The 27656-nt window shown below is 36.8% G+C and overlaps 1 protein-coding gene across 1 annotated transcript in view; it reads left to right on the plus strand.

Annotated features, from left to right (window-relative positions):
- The window catches only part of BICC1 (BicC family RNA binding protein 1), a 113673-nt gene that overhangs the window by 45271 nt on the left and 40746 nt on the right, over positions 1–27656 (plus strand). Inside the window, exon 3 of the mRNA XM_062580488.1 lies at positions 7076–7145. Within this exon, the coding sequence (XP_062436472.1) occupies positions 7076–7145 (70 nt within the window). The remainder of the gene's footprint in view (positions 1–7075; positions 7146–27656) is intronic.

The following is a 27656-nucleotide window of genomic DNA, read 5'->3' on the forward strand; positions in this document are numbered from 1 at the left end:
CAACTTGCTTTAGAAGCACCTGTTGAGTTCTCAGTTCACTGTGGCTGTTCATTGAGCTAAGAATTTGGAGTGCTTAAACTAGAGATTTTAAAAGAATTTTTTGGTAAGTTATCACAAGCAGCTTTTGTGTATTTGTAAATGATGACGGGTAAGGATCTGGATTGAACTTTAAATGAACATATGTGTCTACTCAAGCCATTTTACAGTTGTTGCTGAGATAAAACTGAGATTTTTAGTACTATCTTAATCTCAGCTACTCATTTTCACCTTTTATTTAAGGTTGTTCTAGGTGTAAAGGAGAATTAACAGGCATAAAATATGAGGCTGATGTTTTTCTTACAGTAAGACAAATATTCTTAGACTCTGAATTTATTTTCTTCATAGTATTTTCATTTAACCACTGAATTTTTGTATCCTGAAAAATATTTCATATAATATTTGGAAGAAACCTAATGCTTAAAAATCTCTTATCACATGATAGATGACAGTATAGTACTATCATATTTTGTTTACATTTTTTGTATGGCACCTGGCTTTGCAGTGTGTTTTAGGTTTAAAAAGAAAGAACAGACTTCCTGCAGTGATTGTGCTCTTAAAACTTGCCTTGTTTATCATCTGAAACCATTCCTGCAAAGCTTGCCTTAGTGTTCTCAACTGCCATTATGACTTAACCTTACTGCTTAAGCATCTTTCTTTTTATCCTTTATTCTGTGAATAATTAAGCAATTAAAATGTCCTTTCAGAAAAGCAAAAAGATACCCTTTAGAATTCAGCAGTTGGATATGTTGAGATATGTGGGTGGATATTAATAGCAGGAATCTTTTGTTTTCTGCCTGCGTAGCTTAGTAGAACGTAAACATAAAGCTTGGCTGGGTTTCTCCACCTACAGGTGTTAGTGAACACTTGTTAGAGTTTGACAGTGTTTTGGACCTGCATAAAGAATCTTAATTTTTATAACAGCAAAGCTATCATGCTATTGAAGTTTTTTGTTTATAGAAAAGTGTATTTGTCAAGTTTTGAAAGGCCATTACCATTTTACCGCTTTTTTCGTATACTATTGCTACTTCTGGACTTCATTTTTTGGCCTTGCTGTTTTGCACAGGAGCTTTCACCTTTGTGTTTAAGTCTCCTATGTAATTGATACAATGATTTTTTTTTTTTTTTGAAGTTCAAGGGGAAAATGGTTCCAAGAAAACAAGAAAAACATGAATGTGGATACAGTGATGTAGCAAAACAGTCCGTCACTTTTCTTTTGGCAGTCTTATGAAATGTTTATCTTGAGTATATGTACTCCATAAAGATAGCAAGTTTTGGTAATCCATAAAGAATGCTAATTAAAATGTTTTTAACCTGCTGGAGATTCAAGTTCAAAACAGGATTTTCATTTTTCATTTCGTATTATCATGATCTTTAGGTATAGACCATTGTTCATAGTTCTCTGTCTTTCCCAGTCCCTTTCCTACCCTCACACTTGGATTTTTCTCCTGTTCAGCAATTTTAACCATACATATATATACTGGGAGACACTTAGTAGTGCATACTGGAGTTCTGTCGTTGCTTTTTGTCCATAGAGAAAGAGATATTTATTGATGCTATATTAAAATAGAGACTGGGAGCCATCTTGAAATTGCAAATGCGTTTGTGCCTGAAGATCAGGGTGGTAATGTTGCCAGTAATAACTTTCAGAGGTGTCCTTACACTTGGCAGTCCGAGGTGTTCACGCATAATACAAATGAGCAGGGTCTATGCAGTGTTTTCAGTTCCTCTCCAATATCTGCCTGAGTTAGAACTTGATCCTTGCAAACATTATTTTTGGCTAGCGTGCAAGCTCAGCTATCCATATTTTGTCTTTTTATTTCAATGTTTTTGTTCTTTTCTGATTTAAAGTAGTTTTTCCTGTTTTTCCCATTTTTATTTTTCCTTGGACTTGTTATGTTAGCATTGCCTCAAACTTCCTTCAGTTTTAAACTTCATACTGCTTGCAAATGTCGTATCCTATCGGGTATGCCTTTATCCTGCTGGAAGATGATTTGATATTCGGAAATACTCTTTTTAAGACATGTAAACACAGAGCTGAGAATTAGCATTGACTCTAAGGGTATTCTGAAGGTAGTTTGAGCCCTGTCTTGATTGCACACTTTTTTTCTTTTTTTCTTTTTTTTTTTTCCCTGTCTGCTGCACAAAGTGGCATTTTCTGATAGCCAAAACCAAGAGCTTTGCCTTTAGCCTTGAGAATTTTGGAGGTAGTTCCACTTGTTGTGGAAGGGATATTTTTTTAAAATTGGTTCTTGGTGCCAAATTGAAGTAGTGGTTGGCTACCTGCATTATCTCCATTTACTGTAGCTGAAATTTTAGGCCCTTGCTTACAACATATCTAGAATTTTATTGGAGTATGGTACTTGTCATCTCTACCTACTGCAGTAGTTTGTACAAGATTTCAAACTTTGAGCTTTCATTGCTAGGTCTTTTGACAGGGTTTGAAGTCTCCTTTTAAGAAATGGAGCATAGTCCCTGCAATGTTCCACGCAGCAAAGAAGCTATGTTTTTTCTGACATTGGCATTATTTAATAGCTGAAAATGGAGATGAAATAGCTGCAAATAGAAATGATTATTTCCTTTTAAGTCCCTGAATTCTTCGAAATCTATCTTTGTGCAAAAGTATTTTTTGTTGTGATTTGATCCTGTAGTTCCAGAATGGCTTTCTTACTGGCTTGCAAGGTTAAGTGTGTAAATTTTCAGGGGCCAAACCGGATTGTACTCTGTTACCATTTGTACCCCTTTGGGCTAAAGTGATGATGGTTTAAGTGTTGTCTAAACTCTTCTGTTGATGATGTTGATCTAAATGTAGGTGTTTGTTTCTAACTCTCATGGGGAGAACCCAGGAAAAGTCTTGGAAGACAAGAACTCGGCTATTCAGAATAGTAGCTTGATAACAAAACCTACCAGTGGATGTAGAAATTAATTGCTTTTTAGGTTTTCTATCTAACCCTAGTTAGATAGATAGGGTTTCAGAAACCCTAGTTTTCTGAAAATAGATGTTGGTATTCCTAAATGTAGATTGAGATTAAACATACGCTTGTTCTAAAAGTGGAATTTAAAGTTGATGTTCATAGTGTTTGCACATGCACAATTATTCATAATTTTATATGTGTATGTGGTGTGTGTGTGTATACATGTTTTCTGTTGTGTCAAACAAGATTGAATTGAGGAAGCTAATTTGTCACCACCAAAAAAGGGAGGCTAAAGTTGGAATAAAATAAAGTAATTGCAGAAACCCCTACCAATTCTTAAAAATTTCAGGCCCCTCTTACCCATCTTGCTCTCCTGTGCCCCTGGCTAAGAACAAAGGCAGGCAAGGCTGGGGTGCACTAACTCCAAAGGCTGGCAGCTTAGGAACGGGCAACTCCTTCACCAACTGCAAATCCTACTGCTTTGGTTTCGTGTGTGTGTGTTCTAAATGAGAAGAAGTCTGGCTGGTTGGTTGTTCTGCATCTAATATGTTCAAAATACTTCCTCTGAGTTTTGAAATGCTTGTGGGTTTGTGAGGGAGTTGTTTTGGTTTTCTTTTTGCATTCAGTGAATTCCAGTTTCCATCTAAAACATCTAAACAAAAATTACAGCTTAGGGGAAAATGACTTTGTAAAGTCTTAATGTAAAAACTCCCAATAGTATTTAAACCATAACTTTTCCAGTATGTCCAGAGTAGCTGGAATACAAGGAGACCAAAACAAAAGCTTTTCCTCTAGCTGCCTTGGAACATGTGTGTGTTTTTTTTTTTTTTTTCTTTTTTTTTTCCCTCCTCCTCCTGAAGGCCAGATAATGTGCAGCTGGAGCTGGTTTTTCAGAGTCAAGGTGCAGTCTCATTTCTCTTTATGGTACCTTCCAGTGTTCTCTGTCTTCTATATGTTCTCCACTGAGATTAGCTTATATAATTTAGCTACATAAATCTCTCAATTTTTGTTGGAGGGAGGGGAAGGGAGAAAAGGGAAGGTGTAAATGGATAATTTCTTAGGCTTTCCCCCATTCTGAGAGGACAGAGCTTGAGATTTACTGTTTGCTGCTGAATGTGCTGGCTGCTTCCTTGAGTCAGCCTGTTCTTCGAGGTGGGAGAGCCCAGGTTTGTATAAACGCTATCCCTTTACCTGAAGAGAAGAGAAACCCAAGCAGAGCTGCTGTTCTGCAGTCTAAGTGGTTGTGAACTTTTATTCACTCCTCCCAGGGCTGAATTTCCTCAATATATTGTAGCAAAAGTATTTGTACAGTTGAAATAGAGATACATACATGTGTTATGTAAAGTAAATTTTTGTTTTTTTCATTTGAAAGAACTGCTACTTTCAGGATATGTGGCTTAACACTGAGTTTTCCTAATGAGTGTATTCCATTGCAACATGCAGTTGAGGATTTTTATGGTACGATTCCAAATTTATTCAAGAAAAAAAGACGAGAGTGACTTTGGCTCTCAGAACTGCCAGAGTTAGAATGGTAAAGTAGAATTAAAAGGCGATGCAACAGAGCAATCTATATTATGCAGAATTTTACTGTGGCGTAGTTTTAAGATTGTGTTTAGCTTAATGCTTAATGGCTGTAACAAAAATTTCAGCTTTTTATTTTCCCCTAAGGCTTTGATGGTTCTGCTCTTACAATAATTAGTTGAAAAGGAAAGTAATTGATAACATGCAAAATTCAACTCTTTGAAGTTCTGGTCCTCTTCTTGAAACTTCATGAGCTATTTAGATATTGTAGTATATGTAAGACTTATTTATGAAATACAGTTCAAGGTCTTTTAAGGGTTCCTGTGAGAACCCCAGTTTCTCAGAAGTTATTTTCCATTTCAAACTTTTCTAAGGCAGTCAAAATTCTCCAAGACTGCTGTACGTACAAAAGAAATTGAGACATGTTTCCTCCTCTTTCTTTCCCCTGCCACATTCAGGATAATGAGTTGAAAATTTTTGACAATGTCCTTTGTTTGTTTGTTTTTTAGTTCTCATTTGTAAGAGCAACCAAACAGCGTAATTGTTAAATGCAAGTGCATTTTAACTTCTTTTGCTGAAGTGGTACACGTGTTCTTTATTTAGGAATGAATTGGTCCTACCAAGAGAGACGGTGATGCACCTGAAAGAAGCTCTTTCTCTTCCTCCTTTCCTACCTCTTTCCTCCTTCCACTGATCAAGTAATTATTTCTATAATTTTCAGCCTAAACTTATTGTTAATATCTGTGTTAAATAGTCTTTTGCCATTCTTTTGGCAAAAGTATTTTAGATAGGCTGTCTAAAATAGTATGACCCAGCAGGTCAAGCGAAGCGATTATTCCCATCTATTCAGCTTGTGGGCTTATAACGCTTTTGTATATGGAGTACTTTGTTCAGGTGTGGTCTACTCAGCATATGAAGGGCTGTAAGAAACTGAAGAGAGTCTGACAGAGTGTCACCAAGTTGGTCAGGAGGCTGAATGTACGGGGAAAGGGTAAGAGGGCAGGGTTTCTCAGTGTGGAGTAGAGCAGATGAAGCGGGGACAGATCTAATTGCAGTTTTCAGCTGCCCAGTGAGCAGTTGCAGAGAGAACTAGGTTGGAGTCCTCTTGGAAGTTCTCAGCAAAAGAACGAGAGACTATGGCCAACGTTTGAGCAAGAAAAAATCCAAATAGACATGAGAAAAGAGTTTCTTGATGAGGGTGGCTGAACATTGAAGTATTGCCCAGTGAGGTGGAGGAATTTCCGTCCTTGGAGATGGTGAGAACTGGACAGGACAAGGCATTCAAAGTTGACCTACCTCATAGTTGGTCCCACTTTGTGTGGGAGGTTGGTCCCTTCTATCCCAAATTATTCCAGGATTCTAAGCCCCCTTATAACTGACATTTAACCAAGCTAAAGAGACTTTTTATAAGAAGTCACTGGAATTGTTACAGGAGTAAAGAGCCTTGGCCTAGACACTGCACAATATCTTGTCCATGTGGGAGTAGAGCCAGAAAATGTTCCAGGTGAAACTTCATCAGGGCTTTCTATAATTAACATCTTTATTAAAAAAGTCTTGCCTGATACAGCTCAGGACTGTGCTTGCTTGTTTTAATATATGCATTTTCTTGGTGTCCTACAGCAATCTCCTAATGGTCATTTGGGTTGGAAAGATTCTAGTGTATGTAACAAGTTTTTTAGCCTCAATAACCATGCCTGGCATTTTGTAACATTGAGTTTTGATCCACTTCTGTGACATCTTTGGTGTCGTTCAGTTTCTTCTTCCTTATTATTACTAAATGTTTTAATGATCAACTACAATTCTGTGCTGTTATTAAATTCCAATGGCATATGCCTCTGGCTCATGGATTTCACTAAAATTGAAGACAGCAACAGAATTACTCTACACATTGAGCCAAATGAATGCATGATTTTAGGAAGTTGTGTGTGTGTATGTGTATGCATATCCATATAAATGTAGGTTTTTCCCCCTGTTGACTACCTTGGGATTTACAAACTGTGCATTGTATTGCATCAGATGAGTAGAAATCTGATAGTATTTGAGCTGCTAAATCAGTAAGTAAAATTTTGGAGGTCTGGATAGTATTTCAAGGTGAGAAGTTGTTTTCAGGTGAAGTGGGGGCAAGAAAAAAAAACAGAAGAAAGCATGAACAAAAAGACTTCTAAAACCAAAACAGCAATCACCCCTTGAAGGCAACCTGATGTATCTTAATTTATGATGACTCAGAATGACCTGACTTGAATTTGATAGGGCTTATTTAAAAGGCATTTTTGTGTAACTAAAGAAATATTTTCATTGAACTCCATTTCTTCTGAGATGGACCTAGAACATGCTGTAGCCAGTGGCAGTCATTTGAACTTCATGGAAACTGGTGAGCAGCATTCTTGATTTGCTTTTTGAGTTTTTGTTGAAGCATCAGAGATCAGTTCTACCTGTCATCAAACAAAAACTCTTCTAAACCCTAACCCCTCAAAGTTAATGACTTGTACTATTTAAAAGTAATAGTCAACAGACTTAAAAACAGAATACATCTTTTCCTTATGTGAGCTCTTGACTTAAGACTGGTAAAAACTTAATTTTGCATAAATATTTTCTTTTAACAGATTATGGAAGAAACAAATACACAGATTGCTTGGCCATCAAAGTTGAAGATTGGAGCAAAATCAAAAAAAGGTATTTCTTATTATTTTTAATGGATTAGTTCTTAAAGATAGTCAAAACAACTGTCAAGCAATTCTGTCTTTAGATTCACCTTATCATTATTGGATATTTGAAATATTTTCATCTCAGTCTTCTGCTTTCCATAAGAATTTCTTGTTGAAGCAGTTATCTAAGATACCTGTATATCTGTGTAGGTATATATGAAGCTTTTATATAACCAAATGTGTGAATGTAAATATATACACATACATATATATGTAAGTATATACACACACTCATCTTGATGAATAAATACATTTCAAGTAGCTTAAACCTCCTAAAGATATTTTACTATCAGACTTGTACTTTTTATCTTTAGTATAGATGATTTTTTTTTCTAGATCCAGATGGAATAGTTTCTTATAGTAACTAAAGCTAGCTAGTTGTTTTGATAACATCTTAGAATAGTCTTATATAAAGCACAAAGATATCATACAGTAGTTTAAGCTCCTATAGAACAATATATATTCATTATGTGCTTGATAAAGACCAACTTGCTTTTTGGTTTCTTAAACTTAGAGCTGTTCCTTATTAATGGCCATTATTATGTGTGTTAAATTGTGGCTCTTTTGGATGTACAGTTTACTGCATACCAGTATATACCAAGTGTATAATCTTGAACATCTATATCTGAAATTGTTATGACTGAATGAAAGCACTGCTTAATTCCTTCACTGCAAGAGAAATGAAATTAAAATTGTTTTGAAATACTGCATGTATCTTTGTTCAGACTGAGAGATACAGATATAGATATTGAAAACAAGAAACAATAAAATCCAAATAATTTTTCTGTATATTTTATCTGGTATATATTGGTGGAGATGAATAACTTTAAAGAAGCTCTCATGAGGGGAAAAAAAATCTCTTTTCAAAGGTGCAGGATTAGTAACAGTTTTGTTTAAAGTGAGATACAGTTTTTCAGGTACTTTCCCACGTGGTACTGAAGTACAGATTTTTTTTCTACCTGCATAGAAAAATTTACTTTCCACTTGGAAGTTCAAAAATGGGGGAAGAATTCATACCTTGGAAAAAATTCAAGGGTTGTGTATGCATATATTTGTTTGCAGAATGAAAGCTGCCTCCACCTAAAGTAAGGTGTGAGTTGCAAGGTCTCTGGGCAAACCTGTACTTCACTTGTGTTCTTTCTGTCTAAGATGCTATGAATCGATAGACAGGTAAAACTCCTCAGGAAACTGAGGCAGGAGAGAACAAATTCTTTATTTGCATTAAGAGAGGAGAAAGAAGAAATAAAGCAGCATCTGCCCTTGTTTATTTTTCCTTGAAAATTTAAAATAACTTAGTTCTGAGGATTAAAAACATGGATGAAAGGCCATGAAGAAAGGGGTAAGAGAAATAGCTTGCTGGAATTCTGGACTGGTACTTAGTTGTGCAGATTAGTTAAACCTCTTTATTAATGATCTCAAAAAACAATGTTATATTTGTGGGGAAGCTCTAGTAGTATATGATATGAATTTGAATACAAGGGAAATAAAAGCTAAAAGTTATGAGCTAATAACAAAAATAACAATTTGGAGGGGGAGCATAAAATACAACTGGGCATACTGAGTTTGTCTGTGATGGGAATTATTATCTTGAAAAGACTTAACATCAAAATAAACTTCAGATAGTGAAAAGCTGCAAACTAGGCACTTCTGGAATGTATTCTAGTATTGGGAAATGCTTCAAATGCCTGTGAAGAGAGCGAAGTCTTTTACTCTGGCTAGTTTTGCTCTAAAAGGTTGTATATGCACCTAAGATAGTAAGTTACAGTATGTGTAGAAAGAACTCTCAACCTAGAGGTTCCTGTTTCTGGTGAAATACTCTGTCTACATTTGGCATCAATTATCTGCAATTCTGTAACCTTTCATTTGCAGCCCCAACAGCTGTTTATTTGAGGTAATATTCAAATGCCTAACATAATCTAGCTTTACTTAATGGCATTTTATGATTCAGATGAGAGTCTGCAAAAAGTAACTACCCAACTCTGACTTGAGCTCTGAGAAGATCTCTTGCTTACCCATCTGCTGGAGCAGGAAGCGAGTGTCTGATTTTGCTCCCTCAATGAGGGACTCCTAGTTACTGATTCACAGGCTTGTAGCCCAGCCATGTATAACCAAGTATACCAATTCTTTTATGTAATCTTCCAGTAAAGTTTGCCTGCAGTTTCAGTAGCTGCATATTCTGTAATTATATGTTATTGTCTTTGGTCATCCGCAGTTCTCTTTCCAAAATACAAGAAAAAATCAGTAGGAAGACGTCTCTAGCAGCACTTTCTGCTGTGTTGTCTAATCTGTTGTGAAACATTCAGAGTGTACTGTCATGTTCTCACTGTTGTCAGCTTTTAGTTTGAGATTGTTGATACGATTTCAAGAATGAGAGAGGGTACCTAGAGATTAATCTGATTCATAGTATTTCAAGTATGAAAGAGTACGTACTGTCTTTCTAGTTATAGCACACAAATATTGAAGTTTTGTAATAACATTCAGTAAGGGTCTGAATCACAAGATCTGTACTAGACCCAGAGTCTTTCTGATATTGTGAAAAACTTTGTTGATAAATTTGAAGCACCAAGAGATGACCTGCAAGTTGCTAAATTTTTTCTATTTAGATTGTTTTGATTAAATTTTTTTTGATGATTGTGAAATAACAAAAGAAAGTCATCATCATGAAACTTAAGTATAACTCAAATATTTTCTGAAACTCAGAATTACAAAATGATGTCTGGATTGAACATATGCAGAATTTAAACAATTTGTTAATTAAAACTTCTGTTTTAAGATTAAATTGCTAAAATATCTCTTTACAAAGGCTACAATTCACAAATCAATTGTCAATTTTCAGCAGTTTCATAAAGATCAAAGGAAGAATTTCCTGGCTGGCATGAAAGCCAGATGCTGCAGTCTTGCTCTGTGAGGGGTGATTGGGGTAAAGTATTTTGAAATACATGTTTAGAAAATACACAAACAGAAATAAAATTTCCAGCATCTTCAGGTTGACGAAGAGATGCAATAACATTAGGGTGTCAGGGAAGAAAGTGAAACAATTTAAGATTTTTTTTTTAGTGGCTGATTCCTCTCTACCAATGATGGAAATAATGCAAGCTCTCATATTGTAAGCTGAATGCCTCTGCTTTGCATGGCTGAGGTAAGAGGTAGAGAATAGGGCATACCAAAACTTGATATTTGATAGGTTTCTCATCTTCCTTAGTTCAGTGAATTAAACAAAATTGAGAGGAAACTTTTCTGTCCGTTCCCCTCTTGCTGTCAATACTACTCTTCCACTCTGTTGTTGTTCACGTTCCATAGAAATGCTATTAGTTGTCTTTAAAAGACTTATTCCTTAATATGAAAGTTGAAAATTGATCACTAAAACCTAAGTGGTTGGATGCTGTAGTTCTGCAAACACTTTTAAAGCAGGCCTTAGTTAGTAGCATTGCCCTCTGCCTTCCCCAAGTGTCCTCCTGCTCTGCTCTTGGTCCTGGTCCCCTTCTCGCTCCTCTCCAGCCCTTTCCATTGTATTGCTTCTGCTGCCATTGTCATATGGGCCCCAGATCAGCTTAAAACTAACAGTAGAGACCTTGGTTTGTTGGATTGCTTTTCTGTTTGCTAGCTGTTTTAACCCAAATTGTCCTCTGTCTGGATTGCCATGTGATTGTAAGAACTTGCAATGACATAACGGGTAAAAGCATTGAGGGCAGACAAAGACTGCCTTACTATGTGGCAGGCTTCTCTGTGGCGACCTGAGGCGCTCTTGGAAATTTAGGAGATGTGTGTATATGGAGTTATATTTCATCCATATAGCTCGCCTTTCTTGTCGTCTTATTTTTTTCTCTATCTATAGATGTGTGTCTTTGCATTTCAGCAACCGTAAAGAACTTGAGGACCAAGGCTGTGGAGCATGTGTGTGCCCACGTATGTTAAGAATGCCAACAATCTTGCAGTAACACTTGGCTAACAACTAGCATAAGAATTTTTTCAACTGCTGGTGACTTGGTGGCACTAGGTAGAAATTTGCTCAGATGAATTTGGAATGTGGAACGTTTTGGAAGATTTAAAAAGGTGGTAAGGGGAAATGCAAAGGAAAGTGAGCTCAGACTGGGGATAGCTTCAAGTCCCTTGCACTGTTCTGAGAGTTCAGCCCTGTCAAAAAAGGCTGCTGTTAGTAAATTTCTATTAATCTTTTATTTTTACTACCCTTATTTTCATTTCTCCTTTTCTTTTTTTCCTCTAGATTTCATCTTCTTGCTTTTTAAATCTGTCTCTTCTGAAGTTGCCTGCTCTCAATTCTCCTCTTCCTTTCTTGGACTGTTTTTTCACTTCACCTGTTCATGTTTCATTTGCTGTTCTTGAAGTTTGGGGTTTTTTCATCCCTCCACCTCTTTGCATTTCTGATGCATTTTAAGTTGGTTAAGAAGAAATACCCAGTCTGTTCTTTTGGTGTATTATTTTTCCTTACCTGAATTGTCTTTCTGCTTCTTTCATCATTGTACTAGAACTCAAACTTCAGTAATTTTTGTTATTCAAACTACTCTGTATTATCAAAATAAGTATTAATATAGGTCATTTTTCACTGGCAAATCCTAAAGGTAGGTCTAATACTTAGCATGTCAAATCTGTATCTAAGGAGAGTGAAAGAGAAGGAAAGAAGGAGAGAGAAAGAAAGGCAGTAAAGGCAATAGGAAGAAGGCAGCAATAAATAGAAGTGAGTACTGCTGGCATTCCTTGCTCTGTGATTTAGTTTCATGTTTTTCCTTAAATTTTGTCTTCTGCTGTTTGCAAACCCTCTATCGTGCAATCATAATCAAATGCTTCCCCCTGTGCATCTTAAGCTGCTGAGATAATACGAGAAAGATCTACATCAAATACATTATTATGGTTGCTAAGTTAAGTTAATATCTGTGTAGTGAGAGGTATAGTAAAAGCTTCAACCAAGTAAAGTAAAAATGTAAAATATCGCTACTGTCTATTTAAGCATTATTTTGATGTAGGGGTAGAGCTTTAGATGTTCCAGGAAGTACTATGTTAAAATTTTAAGGACTTCATTCTTTTCATTAGAACAGTAATGTCACTTTTTCGTGAACTTAAGATCAAACTTACATACAAGTTACTGCCTTAGATTTCAAGGGTAAGCTGGAATATAATTGTCATTTTTTGCTTTAGACCTTTAATTCAGCTTTTAATTGTTTCCTAGTATTTTATTAGAAGCTGAATTTTACAATTTGAGGGGAAGAGGGAAGAGAAAATGTGTAGTCAGTGTGGGCAGCCCTGTTAATGCATGGAAGTGTGGTGGCATGGGTATTTTATGTTTTGCTGTAGGTTTTCTAATATAACTGCAATCTCATTTTATGCTTTGCAGCTCATCTTTCATTTTGTCTTTGAGTGCTAATTTTCTCAATCTAGTTTGCCAACAAAAAACGTAAAATGAATAAAAACTGCTTTTTATGCTGAAACTGCAATAGCAGTAGAATTTCATATATGTAAGATTGGCTTACATAAGAGCAGTTCAGTGTATTGCTTGCCAGTTTCTAATGTCACACATGGAGACACTTCATAGTTTGCACATGTTCCATGGAGAGATTACATCATTTCTTAAGACATAAATGCATCCCTGATCATTATGCAATACAGTTTTCATTATTGGAACTGGGCAGAATCCCAAATTCACACAAAGTAGAGGTTATCCTTCCCAAATAGAAATTTCGGTGAAACACATGGCATAGAACTACGGATAACACTTCCGAATTGCTTATTCCAATATGTCACGGATGCAAGTTAAGGCATTATGTATGGTTAAGTTTAAAACAAATATGTTATGATGAAATGTCAGTGATAATAGAAGCGCTATTAATTCTGTGGTGCAGTTCTGTGAGTTGTAAAAGAGCACCATAATCTCTTCTACTACGTACAAAGGTCTCTGGATTTCTTAAAAGCACCAAACCTCAGTCCTTTGGCAGTATTGGGCAAGGACTCAAGACCAGGATTTTCGGCACTCACGTTGTACTAGTGGATGGAGAAAGTAGCTAAGGAGTGAGTCCTGCCCTGGACCATGTGAGTGAAGTCAGGCAGGTGGCTGCTGCCATCCTGCTTCTCTTAGGGAGTTTACTGCTCGCAAGTGATGCTCCCCACAAGTGTGGGGCTGGCATAGTCAGTAAGCTAATTTGTTTGGAAATGAAAGGTGCTTAGGTAATGCAAAAATGTTGTGGGTGTGTTTCAAGAGCAGTGTGTTATGTCACTCATTCCTCTTCTGTCTGTTGTTTTGACGCTTGCTCTTGCTGTTGCTTTGGCACGTGGGCCTTTGGGGTCTTCTAGCCTTGCCTCTCCTTGCCCCCTGCCTGTACCAAATGTTGCTGGTGTTGCCTGCTGCTGGCATAAGGATCTGCATGGTGGCACCAGGAGTGTGATGTCAAAATGCATGTCACTTTTTTTTTTTAGGTGATTAAAAAAATCAAATAGGAGGGGACCCTCTGAGGGTGGCTTTTGAGTAACTCTGAAAATAATGTTTGGAAGTATACTTGAGTGCCTTCCATAGGATTTGGTGCTGACACACATAGGAGCACCATTTTCAGTACTAGCTATTGTCATCTTCCATCTCGAGCTATACGGACGGCCATTCTGTACTGAGAACTAAGAGTGGATAAAAATGTCATGGCTATACTCAAATGTGAGTATTTAGGACTGAAGCAGCCATTGAGAAAGTAACGGTATTATGGCAGATGTCTGTACGGCATAAAGAAGTGGTCTTGGGTCCCTCCTTCAGAAAAATGTGTTGCATTGCATTGTTGATTTTTGTTATTATTAGGAATGCAGAGTTTAAAAAAATGAATGAATTTGTTTTCAGTGAACACTGGACTCACTGGAATACTAAAAGGATTTCGATATATTCTACTTTAAGTTACTTAATGTTTTTTTCTAAATGCCAGGTGACTTAATCTACTTCAGAGGCTGGCATATTTGCAAAGTGCAGTTACATAATCTGACATTTTCACAGGAATTTGGCAATTATAAAGTTAACTTAAAATGACCTGATAGTTTAGGCTATTTAGTTCTTAATATCTCATCTAGCTGTTTGTGTTGAAAACTGTAGTATCTGTTTCCAGCAGCTTGGCATCTACAAGACTGAAGTCCTTGCAGTTTAAATATATAATGCTATGTGCTGTATTTCTTTTAAAACTTGTCACCCAGCCAGGCTGGCTGGGAGAACTAAGTGCCGTCTTGTGAGTCTATTGGCTGAGCCAGACCCTGGACTGTTGTCTCTTAGGCCATGGGGCATAAAAAGCGTTGCGGAGCTGGCGGAGGTGTGTGGCTGCTCTTGAGAGGCGACGTGGTAAAAATGCCGTTTCCTTTTTCAGGAAGGTCTGTTTACTGACTCACCTTTTGGAGGTGCATGCTGCTGTCTGCTGTTTTCCCATGGCTCTTCCCTTATCCCCAGAGCAAACGAGCCATTTACGTACAATATATGCACAATTGTAAACGATACTAAATTTTAACTGCTGCTTTCTGACTTTGTGGTTCTTTGTACGGTGACATGTACAAGATCTACTTGCTTGTACCATGACCAACTGAAGTGTTGATAATGGATTGCTTATTGATCAGAGTTCCAGCAATGACAGTAATAAATGCTTTGTTTGCGAAGTCTTCAATATTTTCCTGTTCTCCAGTGTTAGGTATGTTACCCCCTTACATTACAGCTGCAAGTATAGTTATCTTCTTAATTCTGTGTTTTCTTTAAATGGCTTCATTATTTTGGTCTGAAGAGACACCAGGTGGTGGTGGTTGTTTGGGGGGGAAGAGGACTCATTTTTCTGATGGTGCATGCATTATGCCTGGTCTGAAATTTGTTCTAGTTTTTATTGAAAAATTATTTAGGACTAACTATATTGTGAAAAACTGTACTGTCATTGGCAACATAGCTTCTGGCAGTTACACCATTGATCTCAGAGAGAGGTATCTTTACCTATTCCCATTTATTTGACTTTGTCATTCAAGAAATCAGAAAAACCTCCACAATCCCAAACCTACTACAAGGTTATGAAAACACATGGATTTAAACACAAAATGTTTTATATAATAGTTTATGTAACTATGTATGCCTTTCAAGAATCCTAACATTCTGCATGCTATTGTATGACCATTTCTGAAAGTATTCATAGAAATGAATGGCAAGGAGGAATTGCTTGACTTGTTTTTATTCATCCAACTATATAAAACTGACATTTCACAAAATAACCAAATAGAAGTCTATAAACTATGTTGATACTTTGTTAAAATTAGAATAGGACATGTCATCCTGACCTCATGGAGTATGAACTACTTAGTCGTGTATAGAGTAGTAGAGGAATAAGGTATTGATTTTTATATTTGAACTATTGTCTTGGAAAATAAGCAGATGTAAGCATTTTCCTGTGAATATGGACACTGAGGAAAAGAATATTCTTGGTTTTCTTTATATTTAAACAGTGTATGGCCTCAATCTGTGACAAGATAGATATTTGAAATTAATTGTTCTTTATTATATATTCTCTATTTGGCAAATTGAGACCTAAAGCTCTAGAGGAAAAAAGAGGAATTTACAGCTGTGTATAAATTTGAGCTACATCATCAGGGTGTATTTTTGAATAGAAATTATAGGTTATGTATTTTCAAGATGCTTCTGCTTGAATTATGTGAAAATATTTTCTTACAAGGACTAAATTTCTGATTACATTTGATATGATCTTATGTCTTTGAAGATAGGTAAATCTTGCTCTGCTGTACAAGAGATAAAGTGCCTCTGTGTGGTAAGTTCTATACATGGATCACAGAAAGAATTCTAGTTGCATTTATATATTTTGCTGAAAGAATGCAATTGCCCAGATAGGTGGTTACTGGGCAGATTGCCTGAGTGATGTCCTGGTTTCTTAACTTTTTTTATTAGTAGCAATATATTAGAAGATGAAGTAGGTATTTAGTGCAGTTAATGGGCCCTTATCATTAGTTAAGCCTTATCTTTCAGTTAAACCAAAGTATATTCCTTTGTGCGTAAGAAGTAGTTTTCAAATCCTATGAAAGATAGGTATAGGATGTAAATACCTTTTTGCCATGTTCTGTTTGAAGTCAGGACTTTTAGGTAAATGTAAGAAGACTTTGATAGGTTAGATCTTTGTTAGTATTCTGTATGTGTGAATTTTATATCAAGACTGTTACAGTGATCAACATTCTGTTAACTAAAACGTAACTATTTGTACATTCCATTAGAAAACGTAGGAAGCTTTTCTAACAACATAAAACATGACTTGGATCTCACTGAACACTGCACTTCGCCTTAGTTTGTCTTAGTATCAAGTGTAGCTCATGGTACCAGTCATACATGCCTACTGGCTGTGAATTAGTTGCACCTGTCCTATATATTTCCCCTCTGTTAAAAGAATAACATCATATGCGATGACTTGCCATAGAGGAATTAAGTAGGGGTTGTTTTCAGAAGACTTGTTAAATCCATCTTAAATCACACAGGGCACACAGGAAAGAGTTGCTTTGGACAACAAGAATGTGCTAGAGGGGTTTCAGGGTCTTATTGCACCTCATCCCCCAACTAGCACCCACCATGGCTACCTGATTTGTATAGGACTGCAGACAGAGTTTCAATTTATGAGGGTAAGACAGAGCTATGAGATCTTAAGCCATAGGTAAGAATGATTTTTATTTTGAGCCTTTTAAAGAAAGGAATGATGATCTGTGGATAGAGTCTACTTAACTATATTCTGAGTGGCTGTTTGTAGTAAGAACTTGTGCGATGTGGATGATCAGTCTGCTGTTGGTTATGTTATATGTAAAAGGTTGTGACCTGCAGTTTTAGTAAGTTTAAAAAAAAAAAAAATCTTGTAGAGCAAATGTTGTTTTCAGCCTGCAGCCCACTCCAGCTATGTCAAACCCCAGCTGCAAACTTCAGAACTGACCATCCTCTGCAGTCTGATATACATAAAAGTATGGGCATAGCATTTAAAGTGTATGTGCGTGTATATGCACACAAAGTCTGCTGAAGCAAAGACTGAAAAACTGTTCTTTTTACTACTTTGATTTTTTTCTGGTTTGTTCAATTTTTCTCCTTCTGTTAATTTTATTTTCCTAACACTGTCAGTGCCTCTGACAAGTAATTCAGGTGAATGTCAGTAAAGCCGGTTAAAAAAACCTATCAACTATTTCAAAACCATATATAACCATGCTCTGCTTTTGCTGTTTAGTGTTTGTTTAAAATCATGCAATAGTATTTCCAACCTCTAACTCTTATTAGCTTCATAGATTATGTTGAGGTTCAACGGATTAAAAAAAAATAGTTAAGACCTGAGCAGGGTCCCATTGAACACACTTTTCTAATCAACCAGAGAAGATTAGATTATGTGAAGCAAGACTGCTGGTGGTTGGGGCTTCCTGGACCACAGAAAGGTTGTTTCAGGCACTACAGTGAAATGGGCTCTGCCTGGCAAACTCTCTTCAGTGTCCTCACAAGTTTTAGGAAGGCTAACTTTGAAATAGGCGGCCCATCTAGCACATGTACTTGGTGAGATTTAGGGTAGTGTCACAACACAGAAAAGTTTGGGTTGATCAGTCAAGTTACTGGTAAGGAGCTACCTAACAGCTGTAGTTCTTTCTAGGTTCCAGTGTACCAAAAAAAAAAAAAAAAAAGGAGGAGTTGAATAGCTGTTGGATTAGGAGTGCTGGCAGCTCCATGATAGAAGTGCCTTGTCCCCCCACAATCTCCCCAAGACAGATTTTGGCTTAAGAAGGATTGGACAATAATGAATTTAGTTTGGTCTGGTTTGTGATTTTTTTTTTTGGGGGGGGGGGGGGGCGCGGAAGGCAGAGGAGTTCAGACATTCAGCTGTATTTTTATGGTCCTAAGAGTTAACTGTATTTTGTTTAATGTTAGAACAAGATTTTTGTATTCAGATGACTTGACTTTATAGAATACCAAGTATTTGCTTGCTTGCAGGGTTATTTAGTCAAAAATAGCCCATGCAGCATGGGCTGCATGTTACATCTTTCTTTTAGTATTTAGCTTAATTGTGTTAGTAATAAGGATTTGCTACTCTAGAGAATATCCCCGTGTAAATTCTCTGTCAAAAGCCTTTGCATGCATAAACACTTGAAATGCATTATGAAAATCTTTCTATAATTTCATTCATGTCTAAAACAATGCTTTATGGGGACCCCTATGTACCCTCAGAAATGGCATTAAAATGATAAAGTGAATAATGGGAAATAGAGCTTGATGTGCTGGAGTTGCTTGTATGCTTGCCAGCAAGTAGCTGTGTAGCTAGTTCATCAGTCTTTAAACTTCTGAAAAAATACTTTTCTTGCTATAAGTTACTATAGTAAGTAATTCATAGTTTCTTGTGTTTCTGTAAATGCAATAGTACATTATATCTGTGAGTTTTATTCTGCATGTCAATCTGTTAAATACTAAGCTGACCCTACCTGAGGAGGGTGTACTGGATCACGGGACTGCTGCATGCATCAGACTTGTTAGTGGAGCAAATGCTGTAACAGTAATTTTTCATGGTTTGATCAACTTCTTGTGCTTGACCAACTTTCATCTCATTCTCTGCTGTTTCTAGTTAAAATAGCTGTCACTTACGCTGTTCTCAAAAACAACTGCTTCCTCCCCTGAAACTGAGAGAGTGGAACAGGATTGAAATGGAGATTGAACTAAGTTTTTTGCTGTTAAAACTGATGCTACTTAATTGGCTAAGAGCATTAAGCTTCAATTAAGAGGGAAAAAAAATCAAGCACTTGGAACCTGCAGTGGTATATTGAACTTTCTGACAAACTTTAGCTTCAAATTCACTGAGGTGATCTTGAAATTTGTGCCAAGTGTCTTGTGGGGTTGTAGTGTAACTCTTTGTTGATAGGAACTTTAATGATGCAATGATGTTCACTTCTAAACAACTGCAACCTGTGGCATCATCTTTAACTACAGATGTAAAGTGATGCAGGTATTTTACAAAAAGAGAACAGGTAAGGTTCTGTGACGTGCTTAACTTAGATGCTTATGTACTTAAAAAATAAAGTAGAACTTTCTATTAGTTCACCTTTAAGTTCTATTTCATGTTGTTTCCACATTGATTTCATTGTGGATGAATGAAATATGACTTAAATTACCAAACTTTGAAGCTACTTCTCATCTGTAAAAAGCTTGCCACATATCATATCCCAAGTTGACCTCTGCTGTCAGATCCATCTCCCTGAGTTTTATCTGACCTTAGCATGGCTTCTTTTTTGAAATTAAGTAAGAATCAGTTATAACAATTGCCTCCTCCCAAAAGGTGAAGCTCCAAACATGCTAAGCTGAGAGCTCGAGTGAACTAAACATTAGATCTTGAATTAAGAAAATGTGTCCATTCAGGCAGAATCGAGAATCGAGGGGCTTCAAAACAGGTAGAAAACATTTTCATCTAAGTATTTTACATTAGCAGTCTGTTTTAGGAGATTTTTACCCATTTGTCATGATTTTTAAGTCACTGCTGCTGATTCACAGCACTGTAGTATAGCTTCCCTTGTGCGTGCCTCAGGATCACCTGCGCAGGACAAGATGAATAGTCCCCTGGCAGTACGAGCACGGGGCTGCTGGGTGGGGTTGGTCTGCGTCAGGCTGCACGAGCCTGTGCTGCTCTACTGGCATAGGCGCCTGCTGTGTGGGAAGGGGAGTGCTCCAGCTAGTTACGTGCAGGTCAGCAAACAGCTCTTAAAGATGAGGCTTTAAAGTAACTCCATGTGTTCTTCTCATCTGTAAATGGAAGCAGGGACCTTGTACATCAGTGAGACAACTTCATGTAATGGTAGTAGGTGCAGTGTTTTTTGATTTCCATACCCCTAGAATGACCTTATTCCATATACTGTCAATGCTGATAATGCTGTACTTGATTGCACATTTTCTTCTTCAAGAAAGGAGTAGTAACTGCTTTTACTAGAAATGAAATAAGTTAGGGAGACACTATTTTCACAGCTGCTAGACAGCACAGTTGTGGTCTTATCTCTTGCTTTCCTGCATGCTTAACGTGTGTCTCTGTGTCTCCATAGCTACCTGCTAGGCAGCTGCATTCTCCAGCCTGGCATGCCCCGGTGTCAAAACCCGCTCACAGAAAGGGAATGCGGGACCACTGGTTTACTGAGGCCTGTGCTCTTTTGTCAGTTTTCTTTTCTTTCTTTTTTTTTTTTAAGAGCTATTTAGTTTTGGCTCCCAAGGTAGAAAGTGTAGGTCTGACTTTATAGCGGTTCGGTAAGGGTTTCCTTAAAAATCTTGGCATTTAAATGCCTTTTCCTCATTGGTGCCCATGACAACAGAGCTATTGGTTTAGGTATTCCTTGTCAGCTTTGCTGTAGGTTATGCATGAAGCAAAATTGCTTTGCAACTTTTTTTTTAACCTTACTGAAAACAAGAAAGACTCATCCTGATTCATATTTCTCTAACATTTGGTAACTCTGCACATAAGCCAATTTTTTAAAATTGTGCTCATATCTTGGAAGCACATGAATTTCATAATATTTTTGTGCATGTTGCAGACAGTCATGTCGAAGATGAAGGATGCTCTGTAATGTTTCTTGAAACCATTACCAAAAGACTTCACGAAGGGAAAAAATGGTGGTTTCTTGCATCTACAACTGCTTCACAAAACAAACTTGTCAGATATGGTACATAATTCGGGAACTTCTGATTTCTTTTTGTTCTTTAGAATGACATTCAACTTTAGTGCTTAGCCATTCTACAGCAAAACTAATATGCCATTTGCATTTCCAGATAGGTAAAAATGAATTAATTTAATCACCAGGGCATTTTATGTAACTTTATTTGGAAAACATGAATGTTGGGTGAAACAAAACCGAACAGTTATCTGAAATGTGGACTATCTCTAAAGTGCTTAAAATTAGTTTCTCTGTCTTGATCTTGCTCTGAGCTGAATCAGATAGGCACTTCTGAAACAATAAATACAATTACAAAAATGCTTTAATAACCCACGTCTTCAGTGAAATTATCAAAATGTGGAAGATGATGGTGAAATAATTCCTGTGAATCAGTTTTATTTTAGCCTTTTAGGCTTCAAAATGCAGTGGTCTGAAATGCTGCAGTTATCAGTTATTTGTAATAATCTTTGCTATTAGCTCGTTAACTATTACTGCTCATTAGTGCATTTTTCCTTTAGATTATTCATCCTCTAGGATTTTTCATATGGGAAAATTTAAGTGCTGGGTTCACAAATGTCAGTTGTAGGCTGTAATATGCTTTTGTTGTTTGTTTTTCAACATATATGTTATCCTAGATTTGGCTGGAAAAACATTGAAAAGGGGGCAGTGTCCTGTTTTCTCTGTTTTAATAGAACTCATTCCTGTTTCCATGTATTAAAATCATTATGATTCAGAAAGTTTTGAGCCAAGTTGCATTTTTTTTTTATGAAAATCTAATGTGTTTTATGCAGGTGCTTGATACTAGTGTGAACAATTCAATGCAAAGCTAGCTACAGGTGCTGATTTAAGCAAGTTATGCATTTAGCCTTTTTCAGTGAACACTGATGTGTTAGGTTAGTAAACATGATGTAAATTGTCATATTTTGTTTGGAACAAAAAGTGCTTGAACAAAGGAGGCCAGAACCCCAAAGCAGCTTTCTAGATGGGGGGGGGGGGGAGGGGGGAAGGTGCAAATGGCAGAAATCCTGTTAAGGATTTTGTCACATTCATAAAAATACTCATCTGCACACCGATACTATTTGTGAGTCAGAGCACTTCTGCATTCTGAAGGATTACTTAATGAACAGTGTTCTGTGGATGACAAAATACTTCTTCCTGTCTTCTCCAGTTCCTTAATACTATTTTTGTTGCTGCCATCCAAAGAGTGACCTACCCCATAGAAAGCTGGTACCTCACCTGAAGTTTCTGCCTTTGCTGCTGGCTGTAGGAGTTGCAGATAGAGGTGGCTACACTAGTCTCTTCTTCAAACTGCTGCCACTCCAGTGAACTGTCTAGAATTACAACCTAGGTGGATATTGAGCCTGCAGCCTTTTTTGTTTGTTTGTTTTATAAATAAAATTCTACAATGTCTTTTTCCAAAGTAGTTTGGTTTCAAACATTCTTTATACTGTGGATTCTATATACAGAGTAAGCCTGTGTGAAGGACCAAGTGCAAACGTACAAGACCACCATTGATGGAAAGTCTTTTTAATGACTTCCTGTGGAAAATCTAATTTGAATCATATGATTTTTCTTAAGTAAGCAGTAGTAGGGAATATCTGAAAAGTAATATAGTTTTCAGAATTTTAAGGTTTTCATCTGTACAAACTTAATCTTACATAAGTTATGCTAGTCATATTTTTCCTTGATTATTTGGCAAGAATAACCTTTCCTGTAAAGCAAGTCAAATCTAAAGAGAACAAAATCCAGAGAATAAATAATGTTTTTGTGATACTTTTTCCCCCTTCAGATTTTTGGCAGCAAAGATATGGTTTGTTATTTTATGGTAAAATGGTAGTCATGAACCTCTGGTAGCCTCTAGTTTTGCTTATGTGGCTGCAATTCAAGCTGCTGAGTTGGTGTAGTTTTCCTAGTGAGTTTGACACAGTCTGGCAACGTGAATCAACCAAGGCTAGTCATTGAGGGCTGCTGGCAAAATATACTCCTTGTATTAAGTCATGTGAAAGGGAAAGGCTAAAGATCTCTTGTTAATGGGAGGAAAGCTGTGAAAAAGGAAGAAGCTGGGGGGTGAGGTGGGATGGAGGAGAGACACTGAAAGGAGCTGGGGAGGGGTGCTGAGGACTATGAGCAAAGAACAGAAAAGACAATGTAATTCAGCAAATGCATTGCAGAAACAGAGGAAAGAGGGAGATGTTAAAGCAATGCTGCTTTTGAAGGAGCCGAAGGCTAAAAAGGGAATGGTGGAAGTGGTATATAGAGAATAGGAAAAGAAGTAGGAAAAAGAAAGAGGATGCAGGGGAAGGAACAAGTGAAGATGGATATTTTAAGAAGTGGAGCGGCGGTTTACAAGACGGCGTTCATAGGTGTCTGGCATTGAATGCTACTGTATATTCTGGGTTTGGAAATGAGATCAGACACAAAGTTCAAGTTTCTACTTGATAGCTATCCTGTGGAAAAGCTGGTAAACATCACTATAGGTAGAGACTTGCAGTACTGTCTTAGACTGGTGATTAAATATCTAGCACTAATGTGTCACTATTCTCTTAAGTAATACCTCTATGCAGTTTCCTTAAAGATGCAGTTCAGATGACTACGGTTTCAATTTGTTAAAGATTTAAGAGATGGCTTGTCTTGCATCAAAACGTATGTATGATTTAAAATACGGGAAACGAAGCATTAATTTCTAGTCTGTGGGAATTTAAGATATTGGTGGTTTCTGGTAAAAATCACAGAACTAATGTGTGCAAGTGAAACAAGACAGCAATAAAAAGGATTAAACTTGAGTGCAACTGTCATCTAGTTTATTAGATTGGTGTCCAGTGCAATGTCAAACATAAAGTGTTTGGTTTTGCAACAGTTGTAGAGAATAGTAGCCAATAAAGTATACTGAGAGAATATCGGGCTTTAAGAAAATGTAAGCTATCTTGTAGAATTTGCTCAAAATATTGCAGTGCCAGACAGTTCCCTTCAAAGTTTTTAGCAGTATTTTTGTAGGATTACACTGAACTCTACCTGCAGGCACGTACATTTTTATACATATAAAATGTTTTCTATTGTAATGGTACGAAGTGAAAACTTAATGCTGTTGATGTTAGCTTTTCTGCCTGCGTACTATCACTTGGAGAATTATAAACATGAATTGACTTGCTCATAAATATGCTTTTGGTCACTTTAAAGAAATCCAAACTTTAAAAAATGAGTTTTGGCTGTCTGAGAAGGCACTGTTTGGGTTCAATATCTGTTCTTTTCTTCTCTGCTTCTAGCATATTTGCCTGAAACCATGGAGGTCAGGTGACTTCTCATCCTTAAAATGATTAAAATGTCACATCTTTTCTTCTGTTACATATTCTGGCATCCTACCCCATACTTGTCAGTATTTTCATTGATCACTAATTGATGGAGTAGAATATATTTATAAAATTTGCAGATGCCATTAAATTGGCAGTGAACAAAATTCAAAATAAAAAAAAATTGAAAAAAGATATAAAGTAAGTAAGAACTCAGTAACAGTAACTTGGTGTACGCTGTTTAGGGAAGAAAGATCAGGTGCTTCCCTGAAAAGGATTTAAACATGATTATGTTCCACAGATTATGTGGATACTGTAATATGATGCTGCATCCCAAAATAAAGCAGCCTGGGTGAAATCTTCAAGCTCATCAGTTGTAAATAGAAATATTTACTTTATGTTGCTTAATACTGCTCAGGTTTTTACCTGGAATAGCATGCTCAATTGCCAATGCTGCTCTTCAGAGTATGGACAAATTTGAGAAAATCAAGAGGATAGCAACAGAAATGAGATGCTATAAAAACAAGAAGTGGAGAAGGGCTTGAAAAAAATTAATTGTATGTATATGTTTGTAGGTAGTATACATACAGCAGTTAAAACACATCTGTGCACTAGGAAAGAAACCAAATTTTTGGATCCTGAAAGGAAAAAGAGGATTCATTCCAAAATGAAAAATTTAAAAGAAAACATAAAAAAAAAAGTTATAGAGAAGGCTGCATAAAACATTGTATAAAGTCCATGAAATTGATAGCTTATGACAAAATGAATCTGCTTTCCAATTTCTAGTCAAAAATTGTGCTTTTGATCAGCTGACTCATATTAAAAATGAATGAATGAATGAACCCTCTACTTAGCAGTGTATATAGGACATCATCCCAAAGAAGGAAATTATCAGGAAGCCTTTTGGCAAATAACCTTTTTTTTTTTAATTCCTGAATAAGCAAGGTGGTTAGACAGTTTTGGCATAGTCTTTGCTGCTTTCTCTATCACTATTTGCTGACTTCAGCTGCAGCTGAAAATGAATGTCTGCTAATAAGATAACTTAGTCAAATGCCTAAAGTTTGATTCCTAAATCTGTACCTGCAAGTGTTGTCCTTCAGTGTTTTGTTCTTATCTGTTGGCAGGGAAAGGGAATACAGAGAGTGACCGCAGAGTTGAGACGGGAATAGGTGTTGGAATGATCATTCCTCACAGGTCAAGACTCTAGAATATTTTGGCTTTTTTTTTTTTTCCTGTCACTTCTGCTTTCACAGGGCCAACCATGTTTAGTTGTATTCTTACAGTGTCACAGCTAGCATTTTGCTGTTAATTTGGATATTTATAAACCAGTGATGGATAATCTGCCATCCTACCTGGTTTTGCTAGTGGATGGCAGAATACCCAGACTTGGTACCTTTCAAAACAAGACCATGTGCAGCAACTCAGCATTGCCTTCGTTGCTTTACTAGGAGGAGAAAAGAGTCAGGTACAGAACAGAAGTTGGCTGAGTGGTTATAGAAGAGCCAGTATAATAGCTCTTAATGTCCTCACTTCACCAACTTGCTAAAGAAAGGGGAAGGAGGCTATGGGATGAAGTTGCTCCTGCACTTACACTGAACTGAAAGGCCAACCCATGAAATTGCTGCAAGAGGATGGAGAGTATTTTTTTTAAACCTACTGTCCCTTTCCTAAGGAACATGGGAATGTAGAGAGTTAAGGGAATAAATTAGGACCCATAGGAGACACAGGATTTGTAATTCTTTTTGTCACTGAAGAGTCTCATTCTGAAAATACCTAGTATCTCTACATCCTGATACTACAATGAGCTTTTATGCCCTTCCTCTCTAACTTTTTTCAGTTACCAGTGTCTTAACTACCCTAAGAATGCAGCTTTTTTGCATGAAAAGGGCAAAAGCGAACTCAGCAGTGAGGTACGTGGCAACATAACTGCTAACTGAAGTACTGACAAAATTGAAAATTCAGCACTGGTATGGGCAGTATATGATCATAGTTTTGAATTACTCTCGAACAGTTTGTGGTCTGCAAGTCTTATGTTGGCAGGTCATATTTGCCAGGGCTCCTATGCTTAATAGCAGTAGTAAACAAAACAAGTATTTACATGAACTCTTTTGTTTAATTTTTTTTGGATTTTGTTAGAGTAAAAATCAATCTTCAGATGCAGCATAAACTTATTGTTGGTTGAATAATCGATGTTTACTTTTTTTTTTTTTTGAGTATGCTAGTAAGATAGAATTTGGACTTTCTGTGGGTTTTTTACACTTGTCTTCTCCCACAAATATTTAGACGGCTATACTGTGGGGACAGCTTCCAGCTGTTTTATGTTGTTTGTCCACAGCTGTTGCTCTGTGCATTTTCCTAGTTTAAATTGGTGGGACATAGCAGACTCGTAGGAGAAAGGAGATTTGAATTCTTTTCTGCTATAGACAAGTGTTTAATGGCAAACTAATATGGGAAGATTTTTACTTTAAACTGTGAATATAGAACTCAAAACAAAGCAGCCTGTTTTATTCTTGAATTTCTCAGCATCTCAGATAAAACACAGCCACTCCCACTGCTGCCACAGTTTTTTGAAGTGGACGTATTCTCTACTTGAAGTCCCAAATCTCCTATAGGTCATTATTTTCTATTCATAGTTTGCCAGGAGTGTTCTATCGGCTTGTTTCTTCTGAAATACAGAGCCCCAACTCAGTCTCTTTTGTGAGTGGTTGCTCTCATCAGACTGAGATATAAAGGTAGAAGAGCGCTACTGTTTTCTGTCTTCATGATGTTCTGCTGATGAATAAATGTGGGGAAAGAATCTTTGTAGTTTTAATGGTTTTCCAAGTATTCACCTTTATTACTCAATGCGTGTATAACTTGCTGCAAAGTTTTCCAATTGACCTGTGAACTAGCTGTTGCACAACATTTTAACTATTGCCTATCTTAACACAACTCTAAGTGGTAAATATTTTTCTTAATGTGTTGCTAAGGCTATCAGTACATAATTGACTTTAAGACCTAAAGCAAGTCTCTTGGTGACATTGTGTTTATTTGGAATGCCAGATTAATTACAGCATGTATTACAGGCTCTGTATTATGAGCTACATCTGTTTCTTGTTAGCTTTCTCTGTAAATGAGAAACTGTCAGTGCACAGTTTCTCATATTCTGAAGAAAAATCCCTGAATCCTCTAATTGTGTATTTTAAAAATTAAAGAACAGTTGTATTTAGGTCACAAGCTCGTTTGTTTCTTTTTGTTTCTGGAGGAGCTGACCCAAGCATAGATGACTCCTCCCTGTTTTGCAATAAAAAATGAGCAGAAGAGACTGTCCCAGGCCATTAGAAACTTGGCCTCAGGAGTTCAGGCTGCTTTTCCTCTATCTGAGCACTTGGACACTCACAAATCCTCAGAATCCCTTGTGCCAGCAGCTGGCGGCAAATGGTTCATTTACTGGAGTTACTTATATGAGCTTCCACATTGGCTGGTTTCTGAAATGGCAGCAGATCAATTAATTCTCTTTCCCTTTGTGTGCAGCATAGGTGACAAGTGAGAATTTTTGA

Source organism: Rhea pennata, chromosome 7 (genome assembly GCF_028389875.1).
Source record: "Rhea pennata isolate bPtePen1 chromosome 7, bPtePen1.pri, whole genome shotgun sequence".
Taxonomy (NCBI): Eukaryota; Metazoa; Chordata; class Aves; order Rheiformes; family Rheidae; genus Rhea; species Rhea pennata.